General features: G+C 42.2%; 1 protein-coding gene across 2 annotated transcripts in view; it reads left to right on the top strand.

Annotated features, from left to right (window-relative positions):
- Window positions 1-26,961, top strand: part of SLC35F1 (solute carrier family 35 member F1) — a 380,070-nt gene that overhangs the window by 213,912 nt on the left and 139,197 nt on the right. For both annotated transcript variants that reach the window (XM_054024409.1, XM_054024410.1), the window contains exon 2: window positions 13,889-14,064. In XM_054024409.1, the coding sequence (XP_053880384.1) occupies window positions 13,889-14,064 (176 nt within the window). The remainder of the gene's footprint in view (window positions 1-13,888; window positions 14,065-26,961) is intronic.

The following is a 26,961-nucleotide window of genomic DNA, read 5'->3' as shown; positions in this document are numbered from 1 at the left end:
CACCACTCAAAGATTCATCCACCTGGGGGAATCCTCAGCTGCCACTTTAAAGCACATTTTGTGTCACTCCAGTGTCCCAGGTGGGAGGACTTCTGTTCTCAGTAAGTCGTCATTACATGATTGACAACAACTCAAGTTGTTGCAACCAAAATGTAGATCCTGAGATTGTGGAGGAATTGCAGTAAAACCAGCTGGAAAGTAGCGAATGTAGATAGATAGATAAATAAATACTCTATCAGAAGGCCAGACTTGGTTTATCTCCTACATGAAGACCGTATACATCTTATTTCTTCAGAGGTTTCATTTTACTTTAAGTGAGTCATCATGATCATCTCTTGGGTCATCAGAGGCTTTGGTGTGTTTATCACCACAGCACTGTCCCACAGGCCAGGAGTTACTCTGAGTTGACCCTCCAGAAATCTGCAGCTGACACCTTCCTCTGTCACCTTTAAACTTTTTATGTATACTAAGAATAAACCTTTTTAGACACATTGCAATTTTAAACTCTATTAAAAGCAGGAAAATAAGATCAGTGCCCTAATTTTTTTTAATGTGTGTTCCATCAACGTGTGTCAAGTCTGTAATACATTTTCAGAGCTGTCAGAAGGAGTCATGCTGTCTCGCTTTATTGAAAGGCAGGGAGAAAGGGAGAGATTTATCTTGGCTCTGAAGGGGAAAGCAATAAACCAGACCTGTTTCATTCTTAACTTGTACCTAAAATTGAAGGTCTCTCCTTACTAAGAGAGCAGTACTTATTTTTAGTAATAGACAAATTATCTATAATTTCATTCCTGCTCACGATACTTTTTTCAATTTTTGCATAAAATAGGAATTTAAACACAAAATCCCGACTGTGGACTTCCCATTATTATACTCTCGTTAATGGTTTCTGGAACATAATGACTGTCTTTAGTATGTGTTGTGAGAAAAGGACATGCTGATCCTGTGGTGCAAACAGTAAAAACATGTAGTCTAGCAGTATTAGTCCCTTTCTTTAGAAACATAGGATCAGTTTATATGCTGCACTTCTTGAAGGCTCACTGCACATAGTGTCACAGAAGCGGAAAGGAGGGCCACGATTTTCCACAGAAGTAGTGATTTTGGGTGCCCAACTTGAGACCTCTTTGAAGGGGCTGAGCACCCCTCTATAAAAATAAGGCTCCTTTAAGGTGCCTCAAGTTGGACACCCAAAATCACTAGTCATTATTTTTAAATGTTGGCTGAGATCTCTAAGGTAACAGAGACCCCGAACCATTTAGGGGTTCCATGATCAAAATCATGAAAATCATTGAATTGCACATGAAAACAAACTCAAAGCCAGTATAGATCAAAAAGCCTAAGCGTAATGTGCTCCCTGAGAGAAACACCACTAGGCAAAGCCAGAAGCCATGTTCTGCACTAGTTGAGGTTTTTAATTTGTCTTCAGGTGTTGCACTGTAGTAATCCAGTCTTGATGTGAAAAAGGTAGGAGTAACTGGTGAGGTTCCCATCTGAAAGGGAAAGATATGTCCTTCTTGCCCAGTGCAGATAGACTGTTGGCCACTTCTGTCATCTGAGTGTTCAGAACATCAGGAGATCCAAGAAGACCTCGAGAAACAAAATTTTCCCCCAGGAAACAAACCTGATCAGGCCTTAAAGATTCAGATCATTTGGATACACTTTAGGCATCCAAACATCTGAAAGTCATAACCAAACTACACTTGATATCTTGTGTTCCCCACAAGCTTCATGAGGCAACAACTTTGAGGATTATTCCCTTCTGAGAGGCTGCAGAGAAATTAACCATCTGGAATAGCAGCCAAAAGTAGGAAATCGTGAAGGGAGACATGGAAGCAGGGCCCTGCTGCAGACATAGAAGCAGAATTAGCCACAGGCATACAAAGTTGTAACCAATCTATACTTGATATCTTGTGTTCCCCACAAGCTTCATGAGGCAACAACTTTGAGGATTATTCCCTTCTGAGAAGCTGCAGAGAAATGAACCTTCTGGAATAGCAACCAAAAGTAGGAAATCGTGAAGGAAGACATGGAAGCAGGGCCCTGCAGGAGACATGGAAGCAGAATTAGCCACTGGCATACAAATATCTCCTTTGAAGTGTTTAGTGACTGGGGAAAGATGTAGCAGCAAATGCTGCTTATTACCAAACTGGGACCCTCTGTAGACCAGACTTCAGTGAAATGGTAAACCTCTTAGGTCTTTCAGTGTGCAATGGTACAGTTAAGGGACAAACTTTCAGGGTGCAATTTAAGGATTTCTCCCCCCCTCCCCCAGGCTCTTACCTATTTTTTGCATATGGCTGGTGGCAAAAATTTGCTGGAAAGAAGTTTGAGGCCAGTGTAAGTTGCATATGCCTATCTTGGAGCAGATTTTGACTCCATTGGGTATAGATTTGAAATAAATATAAATAAAAACACTATCAGTAGCATCCCAAAAGAGTGTAATAATTATAATAAACATTAAAAATATTTTCCACTAGTCAGGCAAAAGACTTAGATGTAACAACAATCAGCTCATTAAATTAGATGGATATTTGCAAACCATCATACTGTTCACTCCACTTATAGATTATATCCTTCCCCCTATTCCTTATGTTCTTTTGTCTATTTAGATTGTGAACTCTTTGGGGCAAGAATAATCTCTTAGGGTATGTCTGATCTGGAGCTGGAAGGTATAAATTCCAGCTGGAATAGACATACTCATGCTAGCTCTGATTGAGCTACTGTGCTAAAAATAGTGTAGCTGCAGGGCGGAAGGACCAGCAGGAGGGTCTAGCCACCCAAAGTACATACCTAGTATCTTGGATGGGATCATATTTGAGGCAGCTGGCCCCTCCCACCACAGCTACACTTCTGTTTTTGGTGCTACAGCTCATCAGAGCTACCACAGGCATGTTTCCTTAAGCAGGAAATTATACCTTCCAGCTTTGTGGCCCTTTGGTGCTATTTTACTGCAAACTAATAATAATAATAATAAAATAATAATTAATAACAAAAACACCAAACACAGTGTATTTGTTAATATAAAATCCCTCTTTTTTAATTTACTTAGTAGCTCTAATTTTCTAAAAGTCAGCCACTTCTTTATTAAGTGAAAACTTGCATCTATACAGTTTGTATCTGCCGCTTTTTGAACCTATAGCTTTGTCCCACACAATAATCTAAGCAGCAGCTCTGGGAAGGTTACCATTCCTCTGGGGTCAGAGGCCAGCAGTTGGCTGGCTGGCTGATGAGCCCTGCAACTGCACCTGGGAAAAAGACCCGCAACTTAATTGGCTGATCCTCATAAAAGAAGGCAGCATGAAACAGAGGGGGGAGTTGGAATAGCTGCTAGAAAGCTGTGGGCCCAATTGGCTGTGGCTAGAGCAATCACAACACGGAACTGCTCCAAGAAACAAATGGGCAGAAGGGAGACTGTGGGAAGTCCTGTTATTACTAAGGCTCTGAGGCAAGAGCCAGGAAGTTTTGGGTTGATGTACTTAGAGGGGTGAAGGACAGATTTGAGGAAGGGATGACTTACCCTGTACAGACTTTGAGGGAAGAGTCTATGAAGCTTTGATCTTGTTTTCTTAAAAAGGCTTGAAATAAAAGGGGGGAGGAATTAATGGATCCCTGGATTCTGTGAGAGGGCTCCAGGCAGAATTTCCCCAGTGAAGGAGCTGGCTCAGCAAGAGCAAACCTGGCTCCAGCAGGAAGAGGGTGCTGTAAAATAGATCTCAGTGCTTTACATGCCCCTTCAACTCCTTGGTTGTGGGTAGGGGTCAGGTCATTAGAAGTGCTTGTGCTTAGAGTTCTGCATGCAATACATTTTACATTTTAAGAAAATTCAAGCACACTTGCAACTGCAAGTTGCACCAGCAAAGATTGTGACCAGGGCTCAGCCCATCTGAAAATTTCCTTCACTATGTTGGTATGCAGCTTGTGAAATTTTCTCTTGGTTCCGTGACTAGCTACTTCATGTAATTTTTTTTCTCCTTGACATATACACACACCTCCTTGCAGTTCTTTTGATCTTTTCCCTTTCTGGGAGAGTGACATCTCCTGTTCCTTTTAATTTATGAGAGAATGGTATGTGTAAGGTCAAAATACTCTGACTCACTCATATTTGAGGAAGTATAGGAGATGTATGAGGCTTGCATTGACCTTCTCCACAGGGGTGAACTTCACTCATTGAGTTTTATGTAAATATTTGAGTAAAATTCTTATGGTGTTAGGTGGGATCCAAGCTTTGCTATTTCACTGTCCAGTGATGGCTATTACCTATGATTCTACAGCTCTGAAAGGTTTATTTGTGCCACTGTCAGAGGTAAAAGAGGCCTTTAAATATTAGCCTTATAACAGTTACAATTACACAGGGCATTGCCTAATGTAATCATTGAGAATTAACATGATGAGAATAGTTGATTAATATAATAAATATTTTATAGGTGCCAACTCCATTAACTGTTAACAGCACTTGTGCACATGAATCTGCTTGCTCTTCATTGCTTTCAGTGTTTTATTTTTGGAAGTCGTGATCACTTATGTAAATTGTCATAAGCGGATACGGATGCTTTAATGTATTAACAGAAGATTTCTGTTATAAAACTTGTCTTGCTGGGAGAGGTGTGGAGGTTGAGAGGCTTGCATGTGCTATCTTTCAGGATTTCTCCCCTGTGTAGTGCACACACAAGAATGGTGTAAAAGTAAGAATGCATAGGGGAAAACACTTACTAAATAGATGCAAAATCTCTCTCTCTCTCTCTCTCTCTCTCTCCTTTTAGGTATAGACAGTATCAAATCAAACAGAACAGCTGAGAGGCTTTCAGGTGTGCCAGACTAAAAATTATTAGAAATCTGTAGCCCCAGCTTTCAAAAATAACTGGCCAGTTGCTTTAGTTGCCATGAAGAAGGTTTTAGAAGCATCCTATTAATTAAACTTCTCAGGTGCCACATATACATGTAAGGTGAATGTGGCAATATATTGTAGTAATGTCTATTTTCCTGGTATGTCCCTATTTAAGTCTGGTGTAACACTGGGACCTAAGAGCTCTTCCATACTGCAGCAGCAGCAGCAGCAGCATCCTATTTTTGGGTTGACATTTGGGTTTTCAAATCATACGTCTTTCCCTTTCTTCCTGAGATAGTGACAGAAAAGTCAAAATTAAAGATGGGTGCCTAAAGTTAGGGTGCTACATCCCATATTCAAACACTTCAAATAAAGCTGGTCTGATAGTTACAGAGGAGCATGAAATTCCTAATGAACTCAGACTAGAATTTTTAATATAGTGATCTCTTTTCTTCTGCTGTTTATATTAATACATTAAAGTGCCCTCAAGTAAAGCAGTTTGGTAAAACCATGCACTCAAATGAAATACATGCCCTCATCAATTTTAATCTGTGTTAACAGTAACCAGTCTCCAAATGAGATCCTTCTTTCCTTTCAAAATACATCCTTATAATATTTTGATAAATAACTCAGTCTCTGAAGTATATTTCTACCTCCATGCCTGTTCTTACACCATACTATGAAATTATTATATAGACTGCTGCTAACCTGGTATAGACTCAGGTCAGGAGAGAATCTGCCAGGTTCAAACCCTGGCTGGCAGATATGAGTGACGTTGAGGAACTGGTACTTTTCAGATATCTGGAGATTAAAAGTACCAGGAGTTTTCACTGTCTAAGGTATGCCGTAAGAGATGCAATGGGGACCTAGCAATGAAATGGGGCCAAGTAAAAAAGAGAAGAGGGGGAACCTGTTAAGAAGGAAATTGACCTGGATGGTGCTCAAAATAGAATTGTCAATAACCCAATGGAAGTAAGCATTTCCCAAAACAAATAATCAGGGTTGAGTATTCAAACCCTTCAACCACCTTTGTAGGTCATTGGTTCAGCAAAAAAGGGTCAGATATCACTAGCATAGTATGCTGTCCCTATAAGCAGTTCAGAATGTAATCCCACTTTGATGTTGGGTCATAAAAGGCATTTTACTATTATGGAGAAGAATTGTACTGGTCTGGTGTTCAAACTGAATGCTGTAATGATATCACCGTTGTCACCTTTGTCTGGCTTGTCCTTGTCCGTCCCTCCATGAACGCAAGTCAACGCAATACCATTCTGTTTTCTTGTGAGCATGTTCTTTCCGTTTCTGGTCAAAGTTTTGTCATGGGATCAGCCCAGCGTGTTTTTGTTCTGCCAAGCAGTTGCTTATGGTCTCTGGGGATCCAGTCACTGATGTGGGTTGTCCATCTATTGTCTTGCCTGCGGGGTACTGCAGCTACAGGGCACAAGGGCTAGCACCCCAGATGCACTGCTGCAAAATTCTTCTTCAAAACAAGCCACACAAAGCAGAATAAACCAGGAAACTGTAACAATATGAAAATTTGAATTGCATGAGAACCTGAGGAAATCTAACAGCTATATGTCATATATGGGTGTACGTACCAGGGGCTGAGAAGCTAACCTTAGAGTGGTTTGATATTGGAATTTCTGCCTTTAGGGTTTCCAAAGTCCACATGACTGATAACTGGGGGGCGGGGGGGCGGGGGGTGGAACAATTATAGAAACACCAGTATATCAAAGTAGCAAAGAAAAAAAAAACAGCACATACCAACTGCAAGCACAGAAGTTTTAAGCAGAATAAAATGGCTTCCTGTGCCAGGCTTGGGTTGCCGTCTCCTCACTCACTGGTGTAACTCCCGTGACTTTAGTAGCATTAACTCCTTTACACTGGTGTAAATGAGATCAGAATCAGGCCCCTTGTGAATTATTCTACTTTATAAGCCATTCTGATGTGGTCTCACAGCTTTCTTCTTCTGCTGGGAGTTCTAACCCAATGTGTGGCTTTCTTAGCTTTCCAAATGGCAGTGCAGTGCTTAGAGTTTAGAGGTTGAGATGATGCTGAGCTGTGATTGTACTAAAATTGCAGAATGGCAGGATATTGAGATTATCCTGGGATGAGGATAGAGTTTATAAAGAATTATTTGCTTGTATCTCTTTCAAAACACCATAAATCAAACTCAACATATTTATGGCTAGCTGCCGCCACTAGATGGCTTGGGTGTGATTCTAGCTTTCTATCCCACTATTCAAGATATTGCTGCCATACCATGAATAAAACTGGTCCCAATAAATTGCCAGTGTTGGTTAGATTGAAATGGATTCATGCTGCATCTAGAGGGAGTTACGATTATAATACAGCACTGAATTCAATTGGCAGCAAGATATCAAAGAAGTAGTTCCTAACTTGCCTCTTCCAAGCATCATTGGAGGAGAATCATCAGTGTGAGCTATTCAGCAGAAGAGTAGAAAATCTTCAAATTGTTTTTAATTCTAAAGTCTTAATGTGGACCAGTGAAGAATGAGGTGCCCCCCTTTGCCTGAGTGGGAAAAGGGAAAGAGCTTATGGTGCTTACTCTATTATGACTTTATATATATAAGGGCCCTCCCTACTCAGGAGATCTGCATTACGTGTTCATTTGAGCCATTTTTGCATATTATTGAATACAAGTATTGATTAATGTTTATGCTGCAGATAGGGGCTGCTCTATGTTTTTTGCCACCCCAAGCACGGCAGTCAGGTGGGCCTCGGCGACACTCCTGCGGGCAGTCTGCAGTCGCGCGGATTCGGCGGCGTTTCTGCAGGGGGGTCTGCCAGTCCCACAGCTTCGGCGTACTTGCCGCCGAATTGCCGCCAAAACCGTGGGACCGGCAGACCTCCCGCAGGCACGCGGCCAAAGGCCGCCTGACTGTCGCCCTCACAGCGACCGACATGCCGCCCCCCTTGGCTTGCCACCACAGGCACGTGCTTGCTGTGCTGGTGCCAAGGCCGGCTCCAGGCACCAGCTTACCAAGCAGGTGCTTGGGGTGGCCACTTCGGAGAGGGGCAGCACGTCCAGCTGTTCGGCGGCAATTCAGCGGATGGTCCCTCACTCCTGCTCGGAGCGAAGGACCTTCCACCGAATTGCCGCCGCAGATCGCGATCGCGGCTTTTTTTTTGTTTGTTTGTTTGGCTGCTTGGGGCGGCCAAAACCCTGGAGCTGGCCCTGGCTGGTGCCTGGAGCCGCCTCTGGCTGCAGAGCCAGAGCAGCTATCAAAGAGCAGGCTGAGTTCTATTCTGCCTCACATGCCATCCACAAAATGATAAACTAAATTCTGACTGGAGGAAGAACACAATATAACTTTCTAATCCCAGCTTGAGTTTGCAGCACTAGCAATTAAGAAGACAAGTGGATATGGAAGTCATGGACAGACTAGCTATCCATAACCCTTCAATCTTGTTTGTACAGTCCAGTATTGGGAGTGCTGATGCAATTTAAGGACTACATGAATTTTTTTCTATTTCCAATAAATGCATGACCATCTAATGATTGTAATACTTTTGTTAAATGTTAACACTATGTTCATTGCTATAGAAGAGAGTCTCTGCACAGAAAAGCTGACACTCTAAATAGAAAATAATAGAAATGAGAGCTGGAAAAGACCTTGTAGGACACCTCCCCCCACCTTCCAACCGGTGCAGTACTGTATAGTCAGAAAGCTGTGTGGTCAAGCTCAGAAGCAAGACTCAAACAAAAGAAAGGTGGGAAGCAAAAAAGGAAGCTGGACTATAAAGAGGATCAATGACAATTATGAGGCTACAGACTTCAGCCTTTCTCCCTTGAGCCACCCTACTCAGTAGTACTCTTACTTTGGAGATGGAATATGTCAGGGGGGAGGGGAGCAAAAACAGTAGGGCTTGACCATGTTGTTTCTGAGTGCATGATATATTGCAGCAGGGTGTGGCTATATGATTTTAGTCTTCACTTCCTAGGTTAGAGAAGAACTTCCTGTTGCTCTGTAGCACTAATTATAACAGACATTTTTGTTAAAGTGCTTTAAGGGATCCAGTGACTCTAGGGACACGGGTTTTATTTACATTGGTTATATTCAAAAGGTGAATTCTATTTAGAGATAATATTTTAATCCACATCCAAACTGTTCCCAAAGCTTGTGTACTTTCAGAGGAGGAGTCTTGATTCTTGCCCCTCTCTAATTCCATTGCACTTGTAACTGCTTTTTTGTCTCCAATGGGAATTCCAGCTATGCTATGGAGGCAATAGTAAGAGTTGATTTAAGGATGTTTAATAGCTAGGGTTGCCAATTTTGGTTGGATGTATTCCTGGAGATTTCATCACATGACGATCTTTAATTAAAAATTAATCTGTAATTCCTGGAGACTCCCGGCCAATCCTGGAGGGTTAGAATCCGTATTAATAGCAAATGCAAGAGTTGAATACTTAGCAAAGATGAAAAGCTATTCTACTGCATCACCTAGGGGCTGAGGACAAAGAATTAACTGAACACTGACCCATCTGTAGTTACAAAGACCAACACAGAATATGCAGTTACACTGAAAACATCAGCAGAACTGCAAAGTAGCCATTAATATTGTTACCGAATGTTACATTCAGAAGTAGAGGACATCCTATAAATAGGACTGTAGGCAGTTGTATAGATGTCTTAAGAGAAGAATTCTCACTTATGAATTTGGTATCATGCAGGATGAAATGTTAATGAATCAGCTGTTGGAAAATATTTCACTTCTACATAGATAGAAATGACTGCTGGCAGAACTGAAGCTTATCCTGTGGATGGCAATGATTCTGACATAAAGCCCTGCCAAATTAACTAGTTACTTTCTATGTGAGATTTGGGATAGCCTGTCAATCCAAGGTGACATATATTGGAGAGATAGAGAACCCAAGGTCTGAGTTTATGCACACACTGCTCTTGAGGGCCAAGTCATCATGCCTCTCACTGCCAAGATTAGTGGTGTCCAGCAGTAGACCACCATGTGGAGCAAGAACCACTATTGCTAACCTCCTTCCATGAGTGATAAAATGAGTGTGTTCACTTTTCTGAGTATGAGAATAAAAACTGAGGCACTTGCCTCCACAATAGTTCTATTGTAGATGTGTTATGTATCTATGTGATGCTTGCTGATGGTCATATCTGGAATATGTCAAGGTTAGAGAAGGCAAGCAACCATTCCACAGCCTGTGTGAAATCAACCAAGTACATATGCATACAGACCTGCATGCATTTAACTCCTCAATTCAAGCACCACTTATAAAGGCCCCTAGCATAGAGTAATGAGAGGATGCTGCTGCATGAACCTCCATTTCAGAGAAAAGACAGTAATTGAAGCAGCATCTAAATGGATAAAAAAAGAACTACAAGTGTCTAGGAGATGGATCTGCCTAAATTTCAGTGAGTCTTCAAATTTTACAGTATCTCATCAATGGGCAGCAGTGGCAAGAATTATGGATATGTGGTTCCTTTAGCACTAATGTTAGTCTGTTCTGGTGCCATCTTTAACATGGTGGCCACCACCCAAGCACCCTCTCGTGGCCAGGAGTGCCTCTACAGTGTCTGCCTCAGTTTTTCCTTCTTCAGGGCTCCTTAAATAGAACTGCCTGCAGTTTTGCTCATCCACTCGCAGTCCTTCTTGGGTCTGGAGTTTTGTATTAATAATAAAAAAACCTAAACAAAAAAATCTTCAACCCAGTCTTAAACTGGGGAAAGTCCCCAAGGCACTGTCTCTTTCTGCTGTCTAAGCAGCTGGAGAAGATGCAAAGCCCGGCCTGCCTTCTCCAAAGGATAAACACACCTTCCATCTGGGTCTTCTTAACGAGCCGCAGTCCCTTCTTCAGAGACCATCTCTCCCTGCATCTTTACTGCACAGTTCCTTGTAGCTCTGTCTTCAAGGAGCTCCCTCTGACTGCTATCGTCTAGGTGCAGCCCAGTCCCCTTAACTGGCTCGACTGTGAGCACCTTCTCTAGAACAGGGGAGCTGGATCCATTTTTAATCACAGGGCCCCAGCCATCCTGTGACACCATCCCAGTTGGATATCTTTATTTCACAGAGGCATGTTTTGTTTCTGAGTGAACAATGGAAGGGTGGAAGGAGTGGTTACATGTGTGACGGGTTTGGTCACAGAGACCCCCTTGGGACTGTCACCTGATGTGCTGAAATTACCTCTGAGCCCTGCCTTTTTGAGCCAGACATGCTAGCCTGCTGCAACACAGACTCAGGGTCTGGGCCATGCCCCCAAAGCTACAGACTTTAACCAAAAACAGCTCAGCAGGTTACCTCTCCAGCACCCAGACACCCAATTCCCAATGGGATCCAAACCCCAAATAAATCCGTTTACTCTTTATAAAGCTTATACAGGGTAAACTAATAAATTGTTCGCCCTCTATAACACTGATAGATATGCACAGGTGTTTGCTCCCCCTGGTATTAATGACTTACTCTGGGTTTACTAATAAACAGAAGTGATTTTATTAAGTAAAACGTGGTTTCAAGTAATAACAGACAAGAACAAAGTAAGTCACAAAGCAAAATAAAACAAAACACGTATGTCTAAGCCTAATACGTTAAGAAACTATTACAGGTAATATCTCACCCTCAGAGATGTTCCAATAAGCTTCTTTTACAGACTAGACTCCTTCCTAGTCTGGGCCCAATCCTTTCCCCGGTACAGTCCTTGTTAGTTCCAGCAGACATCTCAGGTGGTAAGCAGGAGTTTTCTCATGACTGACAACCCCATTTGTCCTGCTTCACCCCCTTTTATAGCTTTGGCACAAGGCGGGAATCCTTTGACTCTCTGAGTCCCCACCAGTCCTTCTAAATGGAAAAGTACCAGATTTAAGATGGATTTCATTATCAGGTGACATAGTCACATGTCACTGTAAGACCTCTAGTCTCCATTCCCCATGGACTGGCCCACACATACACAGGAAAGCTTTCAAGTAACTAAGGCTATTTACAACTGATTGTTTCTGGAGCACCCTTAATGGCCTGCACTTAATACGTTTACATCAGTGATACACGTTTATAACTTATTCTCCTAACTCTGGACATAGAAATAATACATGAAAACAAATAGGATGAACACACTCAGTAGATTATAAGCTTTGTAATGATACTTTACAAGAGATCTTTTGCATAAAGTGTATTCCAGTTGCATCATATTCACATTCATAAGCATATTTTCATAAAGCATATGGAGTGCAATGGCACAACAAGATCTTAGATTCCACTAATCCAAAAACCTCCTGTAAGAGTGCAGGATCTAGCACAGTGAAGGTTGTTCTCTCTCTGTCAGACTGCTTGTTTTGTTTTGTTTTTTGGGGGGGGGAGGAGGAAAATGGGGGAGGGGAAGGGGGAGACGGTGCTATACAACAGCTTGTGCTTCCCTGGGCTTGTTTGGTTGTTTCATACCATGACTGGCACCAAGACACAGTAGTAGGAGGATTGCTTGAGAAAGGGGGAAACAAATCTGACACCTGAGGTTACTAAGAAAGGGGTCTTTGTAGCCTAGATCTTCACAGCTGCCAAATATTCAGTCACTCTGAGGGAGATATGGCAGGGAGAGGGAAGCAACATTGAAAGATTTTTAATATTGGGAGATGGTGGTGTATAAAAAAGATTTTCACCCTAGCTGAAGAGTGTTCCACACTGATGTGCTGCCTTGCCTGTCTCCCCCAGAGCAGGAAACAGGCATGGAATAGACTTGGCATCAGCACAACCATAGGAACAAAATAGTGTCTGGGCATGTTTTCAGTAAAGTCATCTTGAGGGTAAATTTTTCAAAAAATGATATTAAATTAATGGGAATATCCCATCTCCTAGAACTGGAAGGGACATTGAAAGGTCATTGAGTCCAGCCCCCTGCCTTCACTAGCAGGACCAAGTACTGATTTTGCCCCAGATCCCCACGTGGCCCCCTCAAGGATTGAACTCACAACCCTGGTTTTAGCAGGCCAATGCTCAAAGCACTGAGCTATCCCTCCTCCCTGAAGCCCACTCCTTTGAGCCAGAATCTTTCAATGATGTCTATGTTGCATGTGTAGAATATCTTGTAACCAAGCTGGAAGCATGAGCAAGTAACACTTGAATGTTCTTTATCTGGGTTGAAGTGAACTGTGGTGCAAAGAGATAACAAAGAACCAGGACTGGATGGGCAGGAAGGAGAAAATGATGAGGATGCTGAAGGAGAACATGGAGGGGATGGAGAGGGGGAAAGAGGGCAGGAGTATTGGACAGGCAGAAGAAAGAAGGAACATGGAGGAAGAAGAAGTCAAATGGTGGGGGGCGGGGATGAGGAATGGAAAGATAAACTGAAGCAAGAGGCCAGTTCAGATAAGCAAGTTTCTTGGAGTAAAAGGAGTGATGAAAAGAATGTTTTCGAAGAGGAAAAATGCACAAAAAAGTAGAGTGGAGGAGAGAAACAAGAAGGTGAAAAAGATTAAAGAAAAGATACACAGTAGAAGAAAAGAAATGAAAGCAAAATGGAAATGAGATGAGAGAACAAAGGAAGGAAGACAGTACATTCATACATTTTATTTTATAAAAATGTAGATCTAGAAACATGATAAAATCACATGGGTTTTTTTCTCTATTTGGTTGTGTATACAGAGAGACACATACTAAATACTGGGACAGCTGTACACTTTCATTGTATTGCAAATGTGAATTTATACTCCTGGGTCTTTACTCTGAGACACACACAAGCAAACTGGGGGAAGGGGTGAAGAAGTCTTAAGACTAAATGGACACAAATCCACAAAATCTCTCCCTTGTGTTGTGTGCGTGAAATCTCACTGTTATTCTTTTCATAATCAGAGGTTTTTATAATACATGAACAAAACCCCAGGTATTTGGGAAGTATTTCAGTAAATGCTGAGGAAAGAGATGGTAATATTTATTAGACAACTCCTACCAGGTACATTAGAGATCAAGGCCATCATGTTTCTTCCCATGTTTTAACACTTTCATTTGGATTTATGCTCCTCAGAAGAGGATAAGGATATCCTGGTTGGCTGTGTGTTTTATGTCTGTGTTTTTTCTTCTTTCTTTTAGGGAGCTCTTGCTGTCTGTGGCTCTTGGCCAGGTTTTGTCCCTTCTTATCTGTGGCATTGGCCTGACCAGCAAGTATTTGTCAGAGGATTTCCATGCCAACACTCCTGTTTTTCAGAGCTTCCTCAATTACATCCTCCTGTTTTTGGTCTACACCACTACACTAGCTGTCAGACAAGGTAAGTACCATTCTTTGGAAGGGAGGTAGCTTCTGTAAGCTATTTTGTAGAATCTAGTCCAGTGGTTCCCAAACTTTCTACTTGCCCCCTCCGCCCTGCTCCCTGGAGCCAGGGCCAGGAGCGGGGCCACAGCTCTGGGAGGGAGGGACACAGACAGGGGTACGGTGACCAAGGCTAGGGCCATAACTGGAGGTGGGAGTGGGAGTGGGGGCTCCCCTGGGGGCTGGTGCTGGCCGCAGATGCCCCGGGAGCCACGGCCAGGAGCTGAGCTGGCTCGCGCTCCCTCCCTACCCCCACATGGGGGCTGTCCTGGGCCCCAACCGTGCCCCACCAAACATTCCTCCACGCTCCTCTAGGAGGGCGCACCCTACAGGTTGGGGACCTCTGATCTAGTCACTATGGACAAAATTTTCCAAAGCACTCAAATCCTGTTTTTTAAAAGCATCTAAGTCACTCAAGAGCCTAAGTTCCATTTTCATTCAATTCGAATTAGGCCCAGATTTTTTTAAAGGTATTTAGGCACTGCTGTGCTTAGGGTTGCAACACCTAAATGATTTAGGAGCCCAAAGCTATTTTCAGCCTAAATCCTTCTTTAAAATGAGCCTTGGGCTCCTAAAAATGGAACTTAGGCTCTTGAATGGCTAAAGTGTAAAATTTCCAAAAGCATCTAATGACATTCTTATTCTGTGTATATTAACTTATCCTTTTTTCCACAACACATTAAAAATTACATACTCTCTGGATGAAAGGAAAAAGCAAACTTTCATTAGAAAGGACTATTTTAATAAATAACCAATACAGTAGTGTTGTGTGAAAGAAAAGTCTGTATCCTTTCTGCCTCATTATTTCCACGTGAACAATCTCCTTGATCCTTTCTTCCTGTTTCATATACATGCATTTAGGTCTAGATTGTGAGTTGGAAAGATTTGGAGTGTTCTAAAACTTGGTATCTATTAAAAATGTTCAGAACTGCTGAATGCTGATCTCTGGGCATGTCAATCCTTAGGAAGTCTCTCTAGGAAGTTGCTGCTCAGCCTTTCTTTGCTTTCCCAGTTCAGTTTGGGTTGTGGGAACATCATCAAAGGCTCTTTGGAAAACTGTGGTTAAACATAGCTCTTGCTGGAAAGTGCAAGTGTAGATCTTGCATAACTGTTACCAAACAGTTTACAGAATTGTTATAGCCCAAAAGTCTCATTTTCAAAAGTAACTTGGGACTTAGGCTCCTAAATGAGTAAGGACTTTCAATGAGATTTGGGCTCTCAAGTCACTTAAGTGTTTTTGAAAATGTTACCAAATACTGGGGAGACAAGGTGGGTGAGGTGATATCTTTTTTTATTTTAAATGTTACCTTACGTTGGGACATATCCGGTGATGCCATTCCACATTTAGATTTAGAACGTTATTATCATGTCTATCATACACTGAGTTTTGAAACTGTTTAAAACTTTCTATCAAGAGCAATACTTAATACATAATTCCCCAGAAGATCCTAACACAGTCTGAAAATTGTTTGTCAAAAATGTTTGGTTTTGCCTGAGGTATGAAAGTTTGGTAATTGGCCCATCCTCAGATGGACAGGTATCAAGTTTAAAATGAAAGAAGGTTTAACTTTGTGGATTAAACTGTTGGAACATAAACCAACATTTAATGCACCACGGCCAGGAATGATCATCCAGTAGGAGACTGTCCCTGCCCTGAAGGGCTAACAGGCTGAATAAACAAGATAGACAAAGGCTGGTAGAATATAAAATGGGGATGCTAATATTTCCTGATGAGCAACTGAGGCACAGAAAGATTAAGTTACTTGCCCAAGGTAACACTGGAAATCTATAGCAAAGCTGGGGAGTTAAGCCAAACCTTTCAAGTCCTGATGTAGTGGGATTTGAATGCATCCTCATTTCCTTCACTTAGCAGTGTTTGGTGCCAGTGGGAAGAGCCTTCATGAAGTAAGTTGGGAGTGGGTAGGACTTGGTACCATGTGCACAATTATTCTAGAAGGGAGGGCATAGGTGTTGAGGGAGGATGACCCATAAGGACAGTAGTCATGGAAGGTGTTTAAATCAGGCTGCTGTTTAAAGTTGGGCCAGAGAAGAATGACAGCAAGAGTTGGAGGGCACCCACTGAATAGCCTGGAGCAGGGGCTACCAGGAAGGAATGTCTGGAATTGGCAGGATGCCCAGAAAAATCCTGGATAAGGAATGGACACAGAGGCAGGGAGAGTGGTAATCCAAGCACATTCCATAAAATTCCTATAGAGCACTACAGCAGCACATGGCCATTTCATTTATTGTCCATTTAATATTGCCATGTGACAAAACCCCATTGGATTGGGATTCACTTACTCAGCAGATGGGTCTAACAAATATCTATTAAGGCAAAACACTCAGCAAGTAGTGATCAATTACTTACAAGTGGGAAGCTCATTAGGACAAACTCATCACAGTCACCTCCTGCACTGGACAGTACAGCTTCAAGCTCCCTTTGTTACACAAGCTTATAAATACGTTTTTTGTTATCTTTTTTTAGATCTATGTATTAGTCTCTCATTCCATATTATCTCTCCTCCTCTACCAGTACAGGTATAGTGTTAGTTCAATCCAGTCTTTTTTAGCTTTTTTTAGTTAGTTTCTTTTCTTCTCATGTACTCTGTAATTTCTTACACATACACAGTTCTCCTTATACTTACGCTGTTAAACATTATCAGAACAGACTCTTAAAATCCACAGCAGACTTCTGTCAGGCCAAAATATGGCTTTGCTCCCAACAAGCCCCACATTGGGTTTTTTGCTTGTGTATGTATTTATTTGTGGGTGTTAGACTAGAACCGTTTTTCTAGTAGCTCTGATTGTTTGGCCTCATTAACAGATGAAAACCACATAGTAATTATATTAATTTTGTACAGACTGATTCAGTTCTGAATGCTGGGCACATCAGAAAACTTCTTTCTAGCTTAGCTTCTTCTATTTCATATGCAAAATTTAAGATTTCTTAAATGACCCCATCTTTCTATTTCAGAAATCAAACCATGAAATCGACTGTAGAAGTCAAAAATAACATCATCCCCAGTTTTTCTTTTGTTTGCTTTCTGAATGGATAAATTGATTGGGAGGACTATATAGGCATACATATAGAATATGGAGGCATTCACTTGAGACGCTAAACAGAATTTCACTGCGGAACTGCAACACTTGCTTCCAATAACTTCTTCAGGGGCATCCTTAACTTCCCTGAGTGGGACTCCCCTTTCTTTACTAAGCTCTTCCAAATCTAGATTTGTCCTGAATCCCCTGTGGACTGGCCTTCTCTGTCTGTCCACCATCTTTCCAGTAAAGGGGAATATTTCCCCTGCCGTATTGAATAACCCACTTCTATCTCCAGTCTCGCTAGCACCTGTGTTCACTTCCTTCCCTCCCCATATCTTTCCAGGTCAGCCTTCCTGTTCCTTCTTACCTGTTAGAGTGGGGCTGCTAGTTTAGCCACAATAAATAGCTCCACTGTATTGCCTATTTTAACTTTGTGCAAAATACTCAGGGCTAGATCCTCACCTTGTGTGGATCAGCATAGCTATATTGAAGACAATGGAGCTATACCAACTTATGCCAGCTGAAAATCTGTCCCGGCTACTGTATTCTACACAGCAAAACAACACCATAAATGTTTCCTCATGCTCCCATAACCCTACATTTTCACAACAGCAGTTAGCATGAACAGTTAGAATTGTACTTTCTAGCAATGCTAGATATCTGCATTGATCTAGAAAGAGGGAAAATATTCGTTTCCTGTAGAAGGAAAAGGCCTGGGCTCCTTCACTCTCCTTCTGGACATGTTTAAGGATCTAGCTGTCTGTCTGTCTGTCTTAGATCTTTATAGGATGACCAACACCTTCAAATCTGGGTACCCAAAAGCAGTATTTCAAATTTGCTTAAAGTATAATCTATCTGAGACTGTTCTTTCCATCACTGGGTATGGCTGCTCAGGCTTGGAGATCCTCCCAACCACAGATTTCCCTATCTATCCTTCAATCTTCTTATGGGACTAATCCTACAAGATGCTGAATACTCAGGCCCCAGTCCAGCAAAGCACTTTAAGCATCTGTTTAAGTTTGACTATGTGAGTAGACTCATGGCTACAACTCCTATAAGGCAATACCCTGATACGGAAAGGCAGTTTAATTTTTTGTTGAAATGCTTTGAAACAAAATAATTTGGGTCAGTTTGACAAAATGAAATATTCTGATTTGGATCAGTGTCCCAAAATGAAATATTTCACTTTGATTTTTCTATAAGGAAAATCAAATATTTTCAGTAAAATCAAGAGCTTTCTATGGAAAATTTCAATTCTGCAGAAACTGCATTTTCCATCAGAGTATCATTCTGATGGGAAAATTCTTGACTAGCTCAATTATTTTGTTTGGGGGATTTTTTGTTCGCTCAGGTATCTTTTTTCACAAAATCAAGTTAGACTTTAAGCTTATTAGTTATTTAGAATGCACACATGCTACAGCTAACATTAGCACACACTTAATGAAGTACCAATATTGAAATATTAAGTTCTAAATTTTTTCTTTCAATTTCTTTGTGTGCATGTAGCTAAATCAATGTTATAACAGTAAATGTTGTTAATGCAATATCATAAAATGACTGAATATCATTATGTATAATCTAACTGATTTTTCCCAAACTCTGTTAAATATTAATGAAATCTACAGCATGTAGCGCTTCCTTCCAAGGTAACTTGCTATCATGCCCATTTTTATTTTGTTCGCTGTTGTGCCAAAACCTATTTTTTGTCCTGTGTTGAGGAAAAAGATTGTACCTCATTTTATCACAGCTCTGCCCCCTAATCTGCAAAGGATTCTGCTTAGAGCGATCCTGTCATGACACTTGTGGCTACTCATTTGTATTAGAGGTGATTATACAATGAGGACAAGAGAGAAACATAATCATCCTTCTGTCAGTGAAGTGGAGCTATGGAAAAGAAACCTGGGGAGATCAGCTTTAGCACCTGAAAAAGCAATAAATGGGAAACTGTCCATAGTGGCCCAAGAGGTGTTAATTGTCAGCAGTCAACATTGTGGTGGAGGCATCAGCATCTTGTAGGCAAAAATTAACCCTTTCTAAAAGCCACCAAGTATGTTATAAGTGAATATAGCATATATACTAACACTGTAAAATAATTAAGGGATGAGAGAATAGTAAGTATCTATTTTGAACAGAAGGGAAAAAATCATAATCTCAGGGGGCCAGATTCTGCCTTTACTCATACTGTGTAGCGCCTTAGTCTGTGATGCTTTAAATAAGACAACTTGCTCAGTATGTCCATCCTAGCCTACATAGGGGTGGCAAAATCAGGGCAGTAGCTTGCTGATTCAGAAGGGTTGTATGAATGTACATAAAGCTGGATGAATCCTCCTTCTACATCGTTAAGTGATGAGGTCATGCCAAACGTCAATGGAAATATAATTCTTCCTAGAGTCGCTGTAATGTCTTAGATTTGGCATATAACCAGATTTGACCTGTGCCATGGAAGATGAGTTATAGCCTCCTGTGAGACTATTAGCAGCTGAAGTCATGCCACATGTTATTGGAAGCTTTATTTTGTATCAATTTCCTTCTTGGATTTGATCTATGACCTCAGTGTCTTAATATGTGCATTCCTAATTTACCTGCTACTCAAATGGGTTCTTCCACTTGAACAAACAGTGTGTTTGAATGAAAAGACAACCTTTGCAAGATTTGCTCTATTTCACTGTACTGCACATCTGCCCTTTGGTGAGCAGTCAAAACAGCTTATGTCTTCTGTTGGTCAATTTCATTCTAGTAGTAAAACTGCATTTATCTTTTAATTGGGCCAGATCCTATGGCTCGGATCGCACAGGCTACCCCACTAGATATCCAAGGAGCTTTCCCAACAGTTGGCACCTCTGTGTTTGGGTCACACATAATAATGTGGCTGGAACATGCAGGAACATTTTCAATAAAATGTGGTTTTGTTTAAATAGGCTGTTTTTTGTCAAAGCCTAAACATCTTGCGGAGGGATATTGATTTGGCTAAAGTTTTCAATGGGAAGGTTTCTGCAGTCCAGGACTTTCTAGTCACTTCTGATGGGAGAGAGAGAGAGATCCAAATTGAAGAAGTCTGGTTTTCAGTTGGGAAACAAATGTTTCAATCAGGACTAGCTCTAGGCACCAGCAAACCAACCATGTGCTTGCGGCGGCACAATTCCATTTGTTTGTTTGTTTGTTTTTTTTGCTTCGCCAGTGGTGCTCTCGAAGATTTTTTTTTTTTTGCTTGGGGCGGCAAAAAACCTAGAGCCGGACCTGGTTTCAATGCACGTTGGTTTTGCACAAAATATTCAAAAGGTATTGATTTGATTCCAGTGCAGAAGGCAAACAAATTACGAAACCACAAAAGTTATTATAAAATGGAGCTTTGGTCCTCCAAACAACTCTACCTGTGCAAGCAACAGTATTGACCTCCCTGAGGGGGGAGGATGAGGGTGGGACCATGACCCAGATCTCACACAGGCCAACAGAACATGTTGCAGATTTTCTAAAGGTCAGCAGAGCTCCCACAGCACCAAGCACTGCCCTCGAGGCCCAGGATTCTTTCTGGAGCTCCCACTGCAGAGGGTCCCTTCCACCTACCCCAATTCATAGATTCATAGATTCTAGGACTGGAAGGGACCTCGAGAGGCCATCGAGTCCAGTCCCCTGCCCGCATGGCAGGACCAAATACCGTCTAGACCATCCCTGATAGACATTTATCTAACCTACTCTTAAATATCTCCAGAGAGGGAGATTCCACAACCTCCCTAGGCAATTTATTCCAGTGTTTAACCACCCTGACAGTTAGGAACTTTTTCCTAATGTCCAACCTAGACCTCCCTTGCTGCAGTTTAAACCCATTGCTTCTGGTTCTATCCTTAGAGGCTAAGGTGAACAAGTTTTCTCCCTCCTCCTTATGACACCCTTTTAAATACCTGAAAACTGCTATCATGTCCCCTCTCAGTCTTCTCTTTTCCAAACTAAACAAACCCAATTCTTTCAGCCTTCCTTCATAGGTCATGTTCTCAAGACCTTTAATCATTCTTGTTGCTCTTCTCTGGACCCTTTCCAATTTCTCCACATCTTTTTTAAAATGCGGTGCCCAGAACTGGACACAATACTCCAGCTGAGGCCTAACCAGAGCAGAGTAGAGCGGAAGAATGACTTCTCGTGTCTTGTTCACAACACACCTGTTAATACATCCCAGAATCATGTTTGCTTTTTTTGCAACAGCATCACACTGTTGACTCATATTTAGCTTGTGGTCCACTATAACCCCTAGATCCCTTTCTGCCGTACTCCTTCCTAGACAGTCTCTTCCCATTCTGTATGTGTGAAACTGATTTTTCCTTCCTAAGTGGAGCACTTTGCATTTGTCTTTGTTAAACTTCATCCTGTTTACCTCAGCCCATTTCTCCAATTTGTCCAGATCATTTTGAATTATGACCCTGTCCTCCAAAGCAGTTGCAATCCCTCCCAGTTTGGTATCATCCGCAAACTTAATAAGCGTACTTTCTATGCCAATATCTAAGTCGTTGATGAAGATATTGAACAGCGCCGGTCCCAAAACAGACCCCTGCGGTACCCCACTCGTTATGCCTTTCCAGCAGGATTGGGAACCATTAATAACAACTCTCTGAGTACGGTTATCCAGCCAGTTATGCACCCACCTTATAGTAGCCCCATCTAAATTGTATTTGCCTAGTTTATCGATAAGAATATCATACGAGACTGTATCAAATGCCTTACTAAAGTCTAGGTATACCACATCCACAGCTTCACCCCATCCACAAGGCTCGTTATCCTATCAAAGAAAGCTATCAGATTGGTTTGACATGATTTGTTCTTCACAAATCCATGCTGGCTGTTCCCTATCACCTTACCACCTTCCAAGTGTTTGCAGATGATTTCCTTAATTACTTGCTCCATTATCTTTCCTGGCACAGAAGTTAAACTAACTGGTCTGTAGTTTCCTGGGTTGTTTTTATTTCCCTTTTTATAGATGGGCACTATATTTGCCCTTTTCCAGTCTTCTGGAATCTCTCCCGTCTCCCATGATTTTCCAAAGATAATAGCTAGAGGCTCAGATACCTCCTCTATTAGCTCCTTGAGTATTCTAGGATGCATTTCATCAGGCCCTGGTGACTTGCAGGCATCTAACTTTTCTAAGTGATTTTTAACTTGTTCTTTTTGTATTTTATCTGCTAAACCTACCCCCTTCTCATTAGCATTCACTATGTTAGGCATTCCTTCAGACTTCTCGGTGAAGACCGAAACAAAGAAGTCATTAAGCATCTCCGCCATTTCCAGGTTTCCTGTTACTGTTTCTCCCTCTTCACTAAGCAGTGGGCCTACCCTGTCTTTGGTCTTCCTCTTGCTTCTAATGTATTGATAAAAAGTCTTCTTGTTTCCCTTTATGCCCGTAGCTAGTTTGAGCTCATTTTGTGCCTTTGCCTTTCTAATCTTGCCCCTGCATTCCTGTGTTGTTTGCCTATATTCATCCTTTGTAATCTGTCCCAGTTTCCATTTTTTATATGACTCCTTTTTATTTTTTAGATCATGCAAGATCTCATGGTTAAGCAAAGGTGGTCTTTTGCCACATTTTCTATCTTTCCTAACCAGCGGAATAGCTTGCTTTTGGGCTCTTAATAGTGTCCCTTTGAAAAACTGCCAACTCTCCTCAGTTGTTTTTCCCCTCAGTCTTGATTCCCATGGGACCTTACCTATCAGCTCTCTGAGCTTACCAAAATCTGCCTTCCTGAAATCCATTGTCTCTATTTTGCTGTTCTCCCTTCTACCCTTCCTTAGAATTGCAAACTCTATGATTTCATGATCACTTTCACCCAGGCTGCCTTCTACTTTCAAATTCTCGACGAGTTCCTCCCTATTTGTTAAAATCAAGTCTAGAACAGCTTCCCCCCTAGTAGCTTTTTCAACCTTCTGAAATAAAAAGTTGTCTCCAATGCAGTCCAAGAATTTGTTGGATAGTCTGTGCCCCGCTGTGTTATTTTCCCAACATATATCCGGATAGTTGAAGTCCCCCATCACCACCAAATCTTGGGCTTTGGATGATTTTGTTAGTTGCTTAAAAAAAGCCTCATCCACCTCTTCCACCTGGTTAGGTGGCCTGTAGTAGACTCCTAGCATGACATCTCCCTTGTTTTTTACCCCTTTTAGCCTAACCCAGAGACTCTCAACACTTCCGTCTCCTATGTCCATCTCTACCTCAGTCCACGTGTGTACATTTTTAATATACAAGGCAACACCTCCTCCCTTTTTCCCCTGTCTGTCCTTCCTGAGCAAGCTGTACCCATCCACACCAACATTCCAATCATGTGTATTATCCCACCAAGTTTCAGTGATGCCAACAATGTCATAGTTGTATTTATTTATTAGCACTTCCAGTTCTTCCTGCTTATTGCCCATACTTCTCGCATTTGTATATAGGCATCTAAGATACTGGTTTGATCTTTCCTCCCAGTTTTGTCCTGACCCTCCTTTCTCTCTGACAATATAGCCCACACTCCCTCTCATTTCCGACCCATCTCCCCGGTCTCCATGTTCCCCACTTACCTGTGGGCTTTGCTCACCTGTCCCCGTCGAACCTAGTTTAAAGCCCTCCTCACTAGGTTAGCCAGTCTGTGTCCAAATAGGGTCTTTCCTCTCCTCGAAAGGTGAACGCCATCTCTGCCTAGCAGTCCTTCCTCGAATAGCATCCCGTGGTCTAGGAAGCCAAAGCCCTCCTGGCGACACCATCTTCGCAGCCAGGCATTCACCTCCATGATGCATCTGTCTCTGCCCGGGCCCCTACCTTTGACAGGAAGAATTGAAGAGAATACCACCTGCGCTCCAAACTCCTTCACCCGTACTCCCAGAGCCCTGTAGTCACTCTTGATCCGCTCAGTGTCACACCGCGCAGTATCATTTGTGCCCACATGGATGAGTAGCATGGGGTAGTAGTCAGAGGGCTGGATAATCCTCGACAATGCCTCCGTAACGTCTCGGATACGGGCTCCCGGCAGGCAGCATACCTCCCGAGATGAAATGTCAGGGCGACAGATGGGCGCCTCCGTCCCCCTCAGCAGAGAGTCTCCGACCACCACTACCCTTCGTTTCCTATTCGCAGTGGTGGCAGCAGACCTCCCAGCCTTAGGGGTACAAGGCTTCTCCTCCTTTACTGTAGGGAGTGATTCCTTCTTTCCTGTATCAAGAAGAGCATAACGGTTACCTATTACCACGGCAGGAGGGTTCGGAGCAGGGGTGGAGCACTGCCTGCTGCCAGAAGTAACCAGCTGCCAGTGTCCACCCTGAGCCATCTCCTCCTCCACCAGTGGTGTATCAGCAGTCCTGTGTACTGGGACAGCTACCTCAGCTGTCTCCACATGGACACTGTCGAGGAATTGCTCGTGGATTCGGATGCTCCTCAACCTAGCCACCTCCTCCTGTAGCTCTTCCACCTGCTGCCTGAGAGATTCCACCAGCAGGCACTTCTCACATTGGATGGTCCCCCCAGCCTGGATATCAGTAAGTGGAAATTGCAAGTTACAGTCTCTGCAAAACCACACGAGGATCTGGGTAGAAGCATCCATGCTCAGGTGCTCTGTCTGGCTACAGGCACAGGTGGAGGAGACAGAAGCAGTGCTGGCACAGGTGTTGTGGGTCTTCCTAACCATTGTAAGCCTCCCTCTGTCAAACTCCTGTCTGCAGCCCCCTGTCCGCTGAAAGGGTTGTTTAAGCACGAAGTTTTGAATGTAGTTGGTTTATAGGTATTAAGGGGAATAAAGAGAAAACAAATAGAACTGGCAAGGGACCCTCGCCCCCTTCCTGCTCCCTTCCAAACTCCCTTGCGAAACTCCCTGTTAGCAGCCCCTGTTCGCAATGCAGGGCTATGTACTTAAAATCACAGTCTAGCCCTGTATTTTGAAAAATAAACAGCCTATGCATGCATTACCACTTGGGATCAGCACCAAAATGACATTTTAGCATGTGGAATTCTCATAACAATATTTCATGTTCCCCCTACTGTGTGTTACTTTGTAGCTGCCAGTGGATAGTGCACTTCCTGTAACTTCACTAGTCTTTCAACCATGAATGCCAAATTGTATGGGATACATTTATCCAGTCTGCCAGTTGGCAGTCTCTTTGGCTGTAAGTTGAAGATCCCTGATCTTACTCAGAAAAAATTCAGTTAGTGGATAAGAAATAAAACTGCAATTCTGATTCCTGACAACTTGTAGTTTAAAGTTCCATGGATCATTTTGCCAGGAGTAAGAGTTGTCATTTTAGTTTATACTCTTTTTTGGGGACAAGAATTGTCTTTGTCTGTTTGGAATGCTGTAAGCACTTCCACAGTCTAAACAATAGTAATAATAGATCCAGTTTCCTATCCAATCCAATTTGGATAATTACATTGTGCCTGCTTAAATTTTCCCTGTAGTTTCAATTGAATAAGATACTTTTTTTTTTCATTTCCCTCCTTAAGTTGTTGGATAATGTTGCTGTGTGTTGTATAAAAAAAATTCTGCTCCACTCAAGCAGTGGCTGCAGTTCAATGGTGATGAAATTATTCCTGTATGTATAATTTGTAAAAGACTTGCAGATTCTATTCCTTTGAGATACTTTTCTAATTACTGTAGAAAATTTCCCTTCCCATAAATGGAAACATATCTTTTATTTATTTTCTTCAGTCACAGAACTGAAGATGATGTGATTTCAATGGAACAAGATTTATTCCACACCATATGTGAGAGAAGCGGGTAAAAACATTAGCCCTGACCTTTCTCTTGTTTTATTTTGACTGGTTGGTTTTTTGAGTGTCTTTTATTTTTGCCTCCTCTCAGTTGGGAGTTTTCTTTTACCCTGAGGGCTTGTCATTTGTCAACTGCCTTTATTCCACCAAGATACACAAACTAGGACTATATAGGCCTCTGCATCCTTTTCACCCACACGAGGGACCAAACATCTTACGGCTCTAGTCAGTTTCCATCAGGTGCCTTTTGCTTTGCTCACAGATTTAGTAGATTATAAATATGCACTTACAGAGATGAATACTGGCTCTAGACATTAGGCCTAGGGGTTGATGATTTTGAGCTGCTTTACCTACCTTCTTTTTATCACTTTGATTTGAAGATGGTGTCCCCCTGAGTCTTAGCTTACACACACCTGCTGTCTAAATCCATGGCCTGCATCCTATCTTTTTTTTTTAAGTGTTTTTTCCTTTTGATCCTAGAGATGGTGGCACACCATAGCATTTCCATCCTGTTGCATCATATTATTAGAGTAAATCATTGGTGTAACAATCATGTGACACAGATAGTAGTAAATATTGAAAGGACTCCTCCTCTTTGATTCTGGTGGCAGCAGTTAAGTATGAAGAGTAATGGTATGTCTGAATGCTGTGTGCCATGCAATAATGGTACAAATGCTCAAATACCCATGATGATCCCCAAGGAATAGAGCTGAGATCTGATCATGGTGGTGTTTTCCCTGCATCAGTGATGCTTTTTCTGTGAGGTCCTGCATATAGGTCACATGGAGACCAGAGTTCTTGTTTCACTTGATCTCTGTCAGGGTGAGTGGAATGCAGCTGAAAGGAGCACTGTCTGACACAAGGGAGGCTGTAAGAAAGAGCTGAACAAGTGGAGAGGCACTACCAAGGTTCATCCTTCCATCTCAGCAGTCAGGAAAAGAAGAGGAGTGGGGGGAAAGGACTAACACACCCTCCTCTGCCATCCGGAGATGTAAGTTAGGAGGAAGGGGGAGATTCTAATGTGTCTGATGGAGTTGCGGAGCTCCAAAATATAATCCTGGCATAACACTGTGCTGTCATGTTTTTGTCCTGATGCTAGCT

This window comes from Malaclemys terrapin, chromosome 3, assembly GCF_027887155.1.
Source record: "Malaclemys terrapin pileata isolate rMalTer1 chromosome 3, rMalTer1.hap1, whole genome shotgun sequence".
NCBI classification, from domain to species: Eukaryota; Metazoa; Chordata; order Testudines; family Emydidae; genus Malaclemys; species Malaclemys terrapin.
This window is presented reverse-complemented; position numbering and strand designations above follow the sequence as displayed.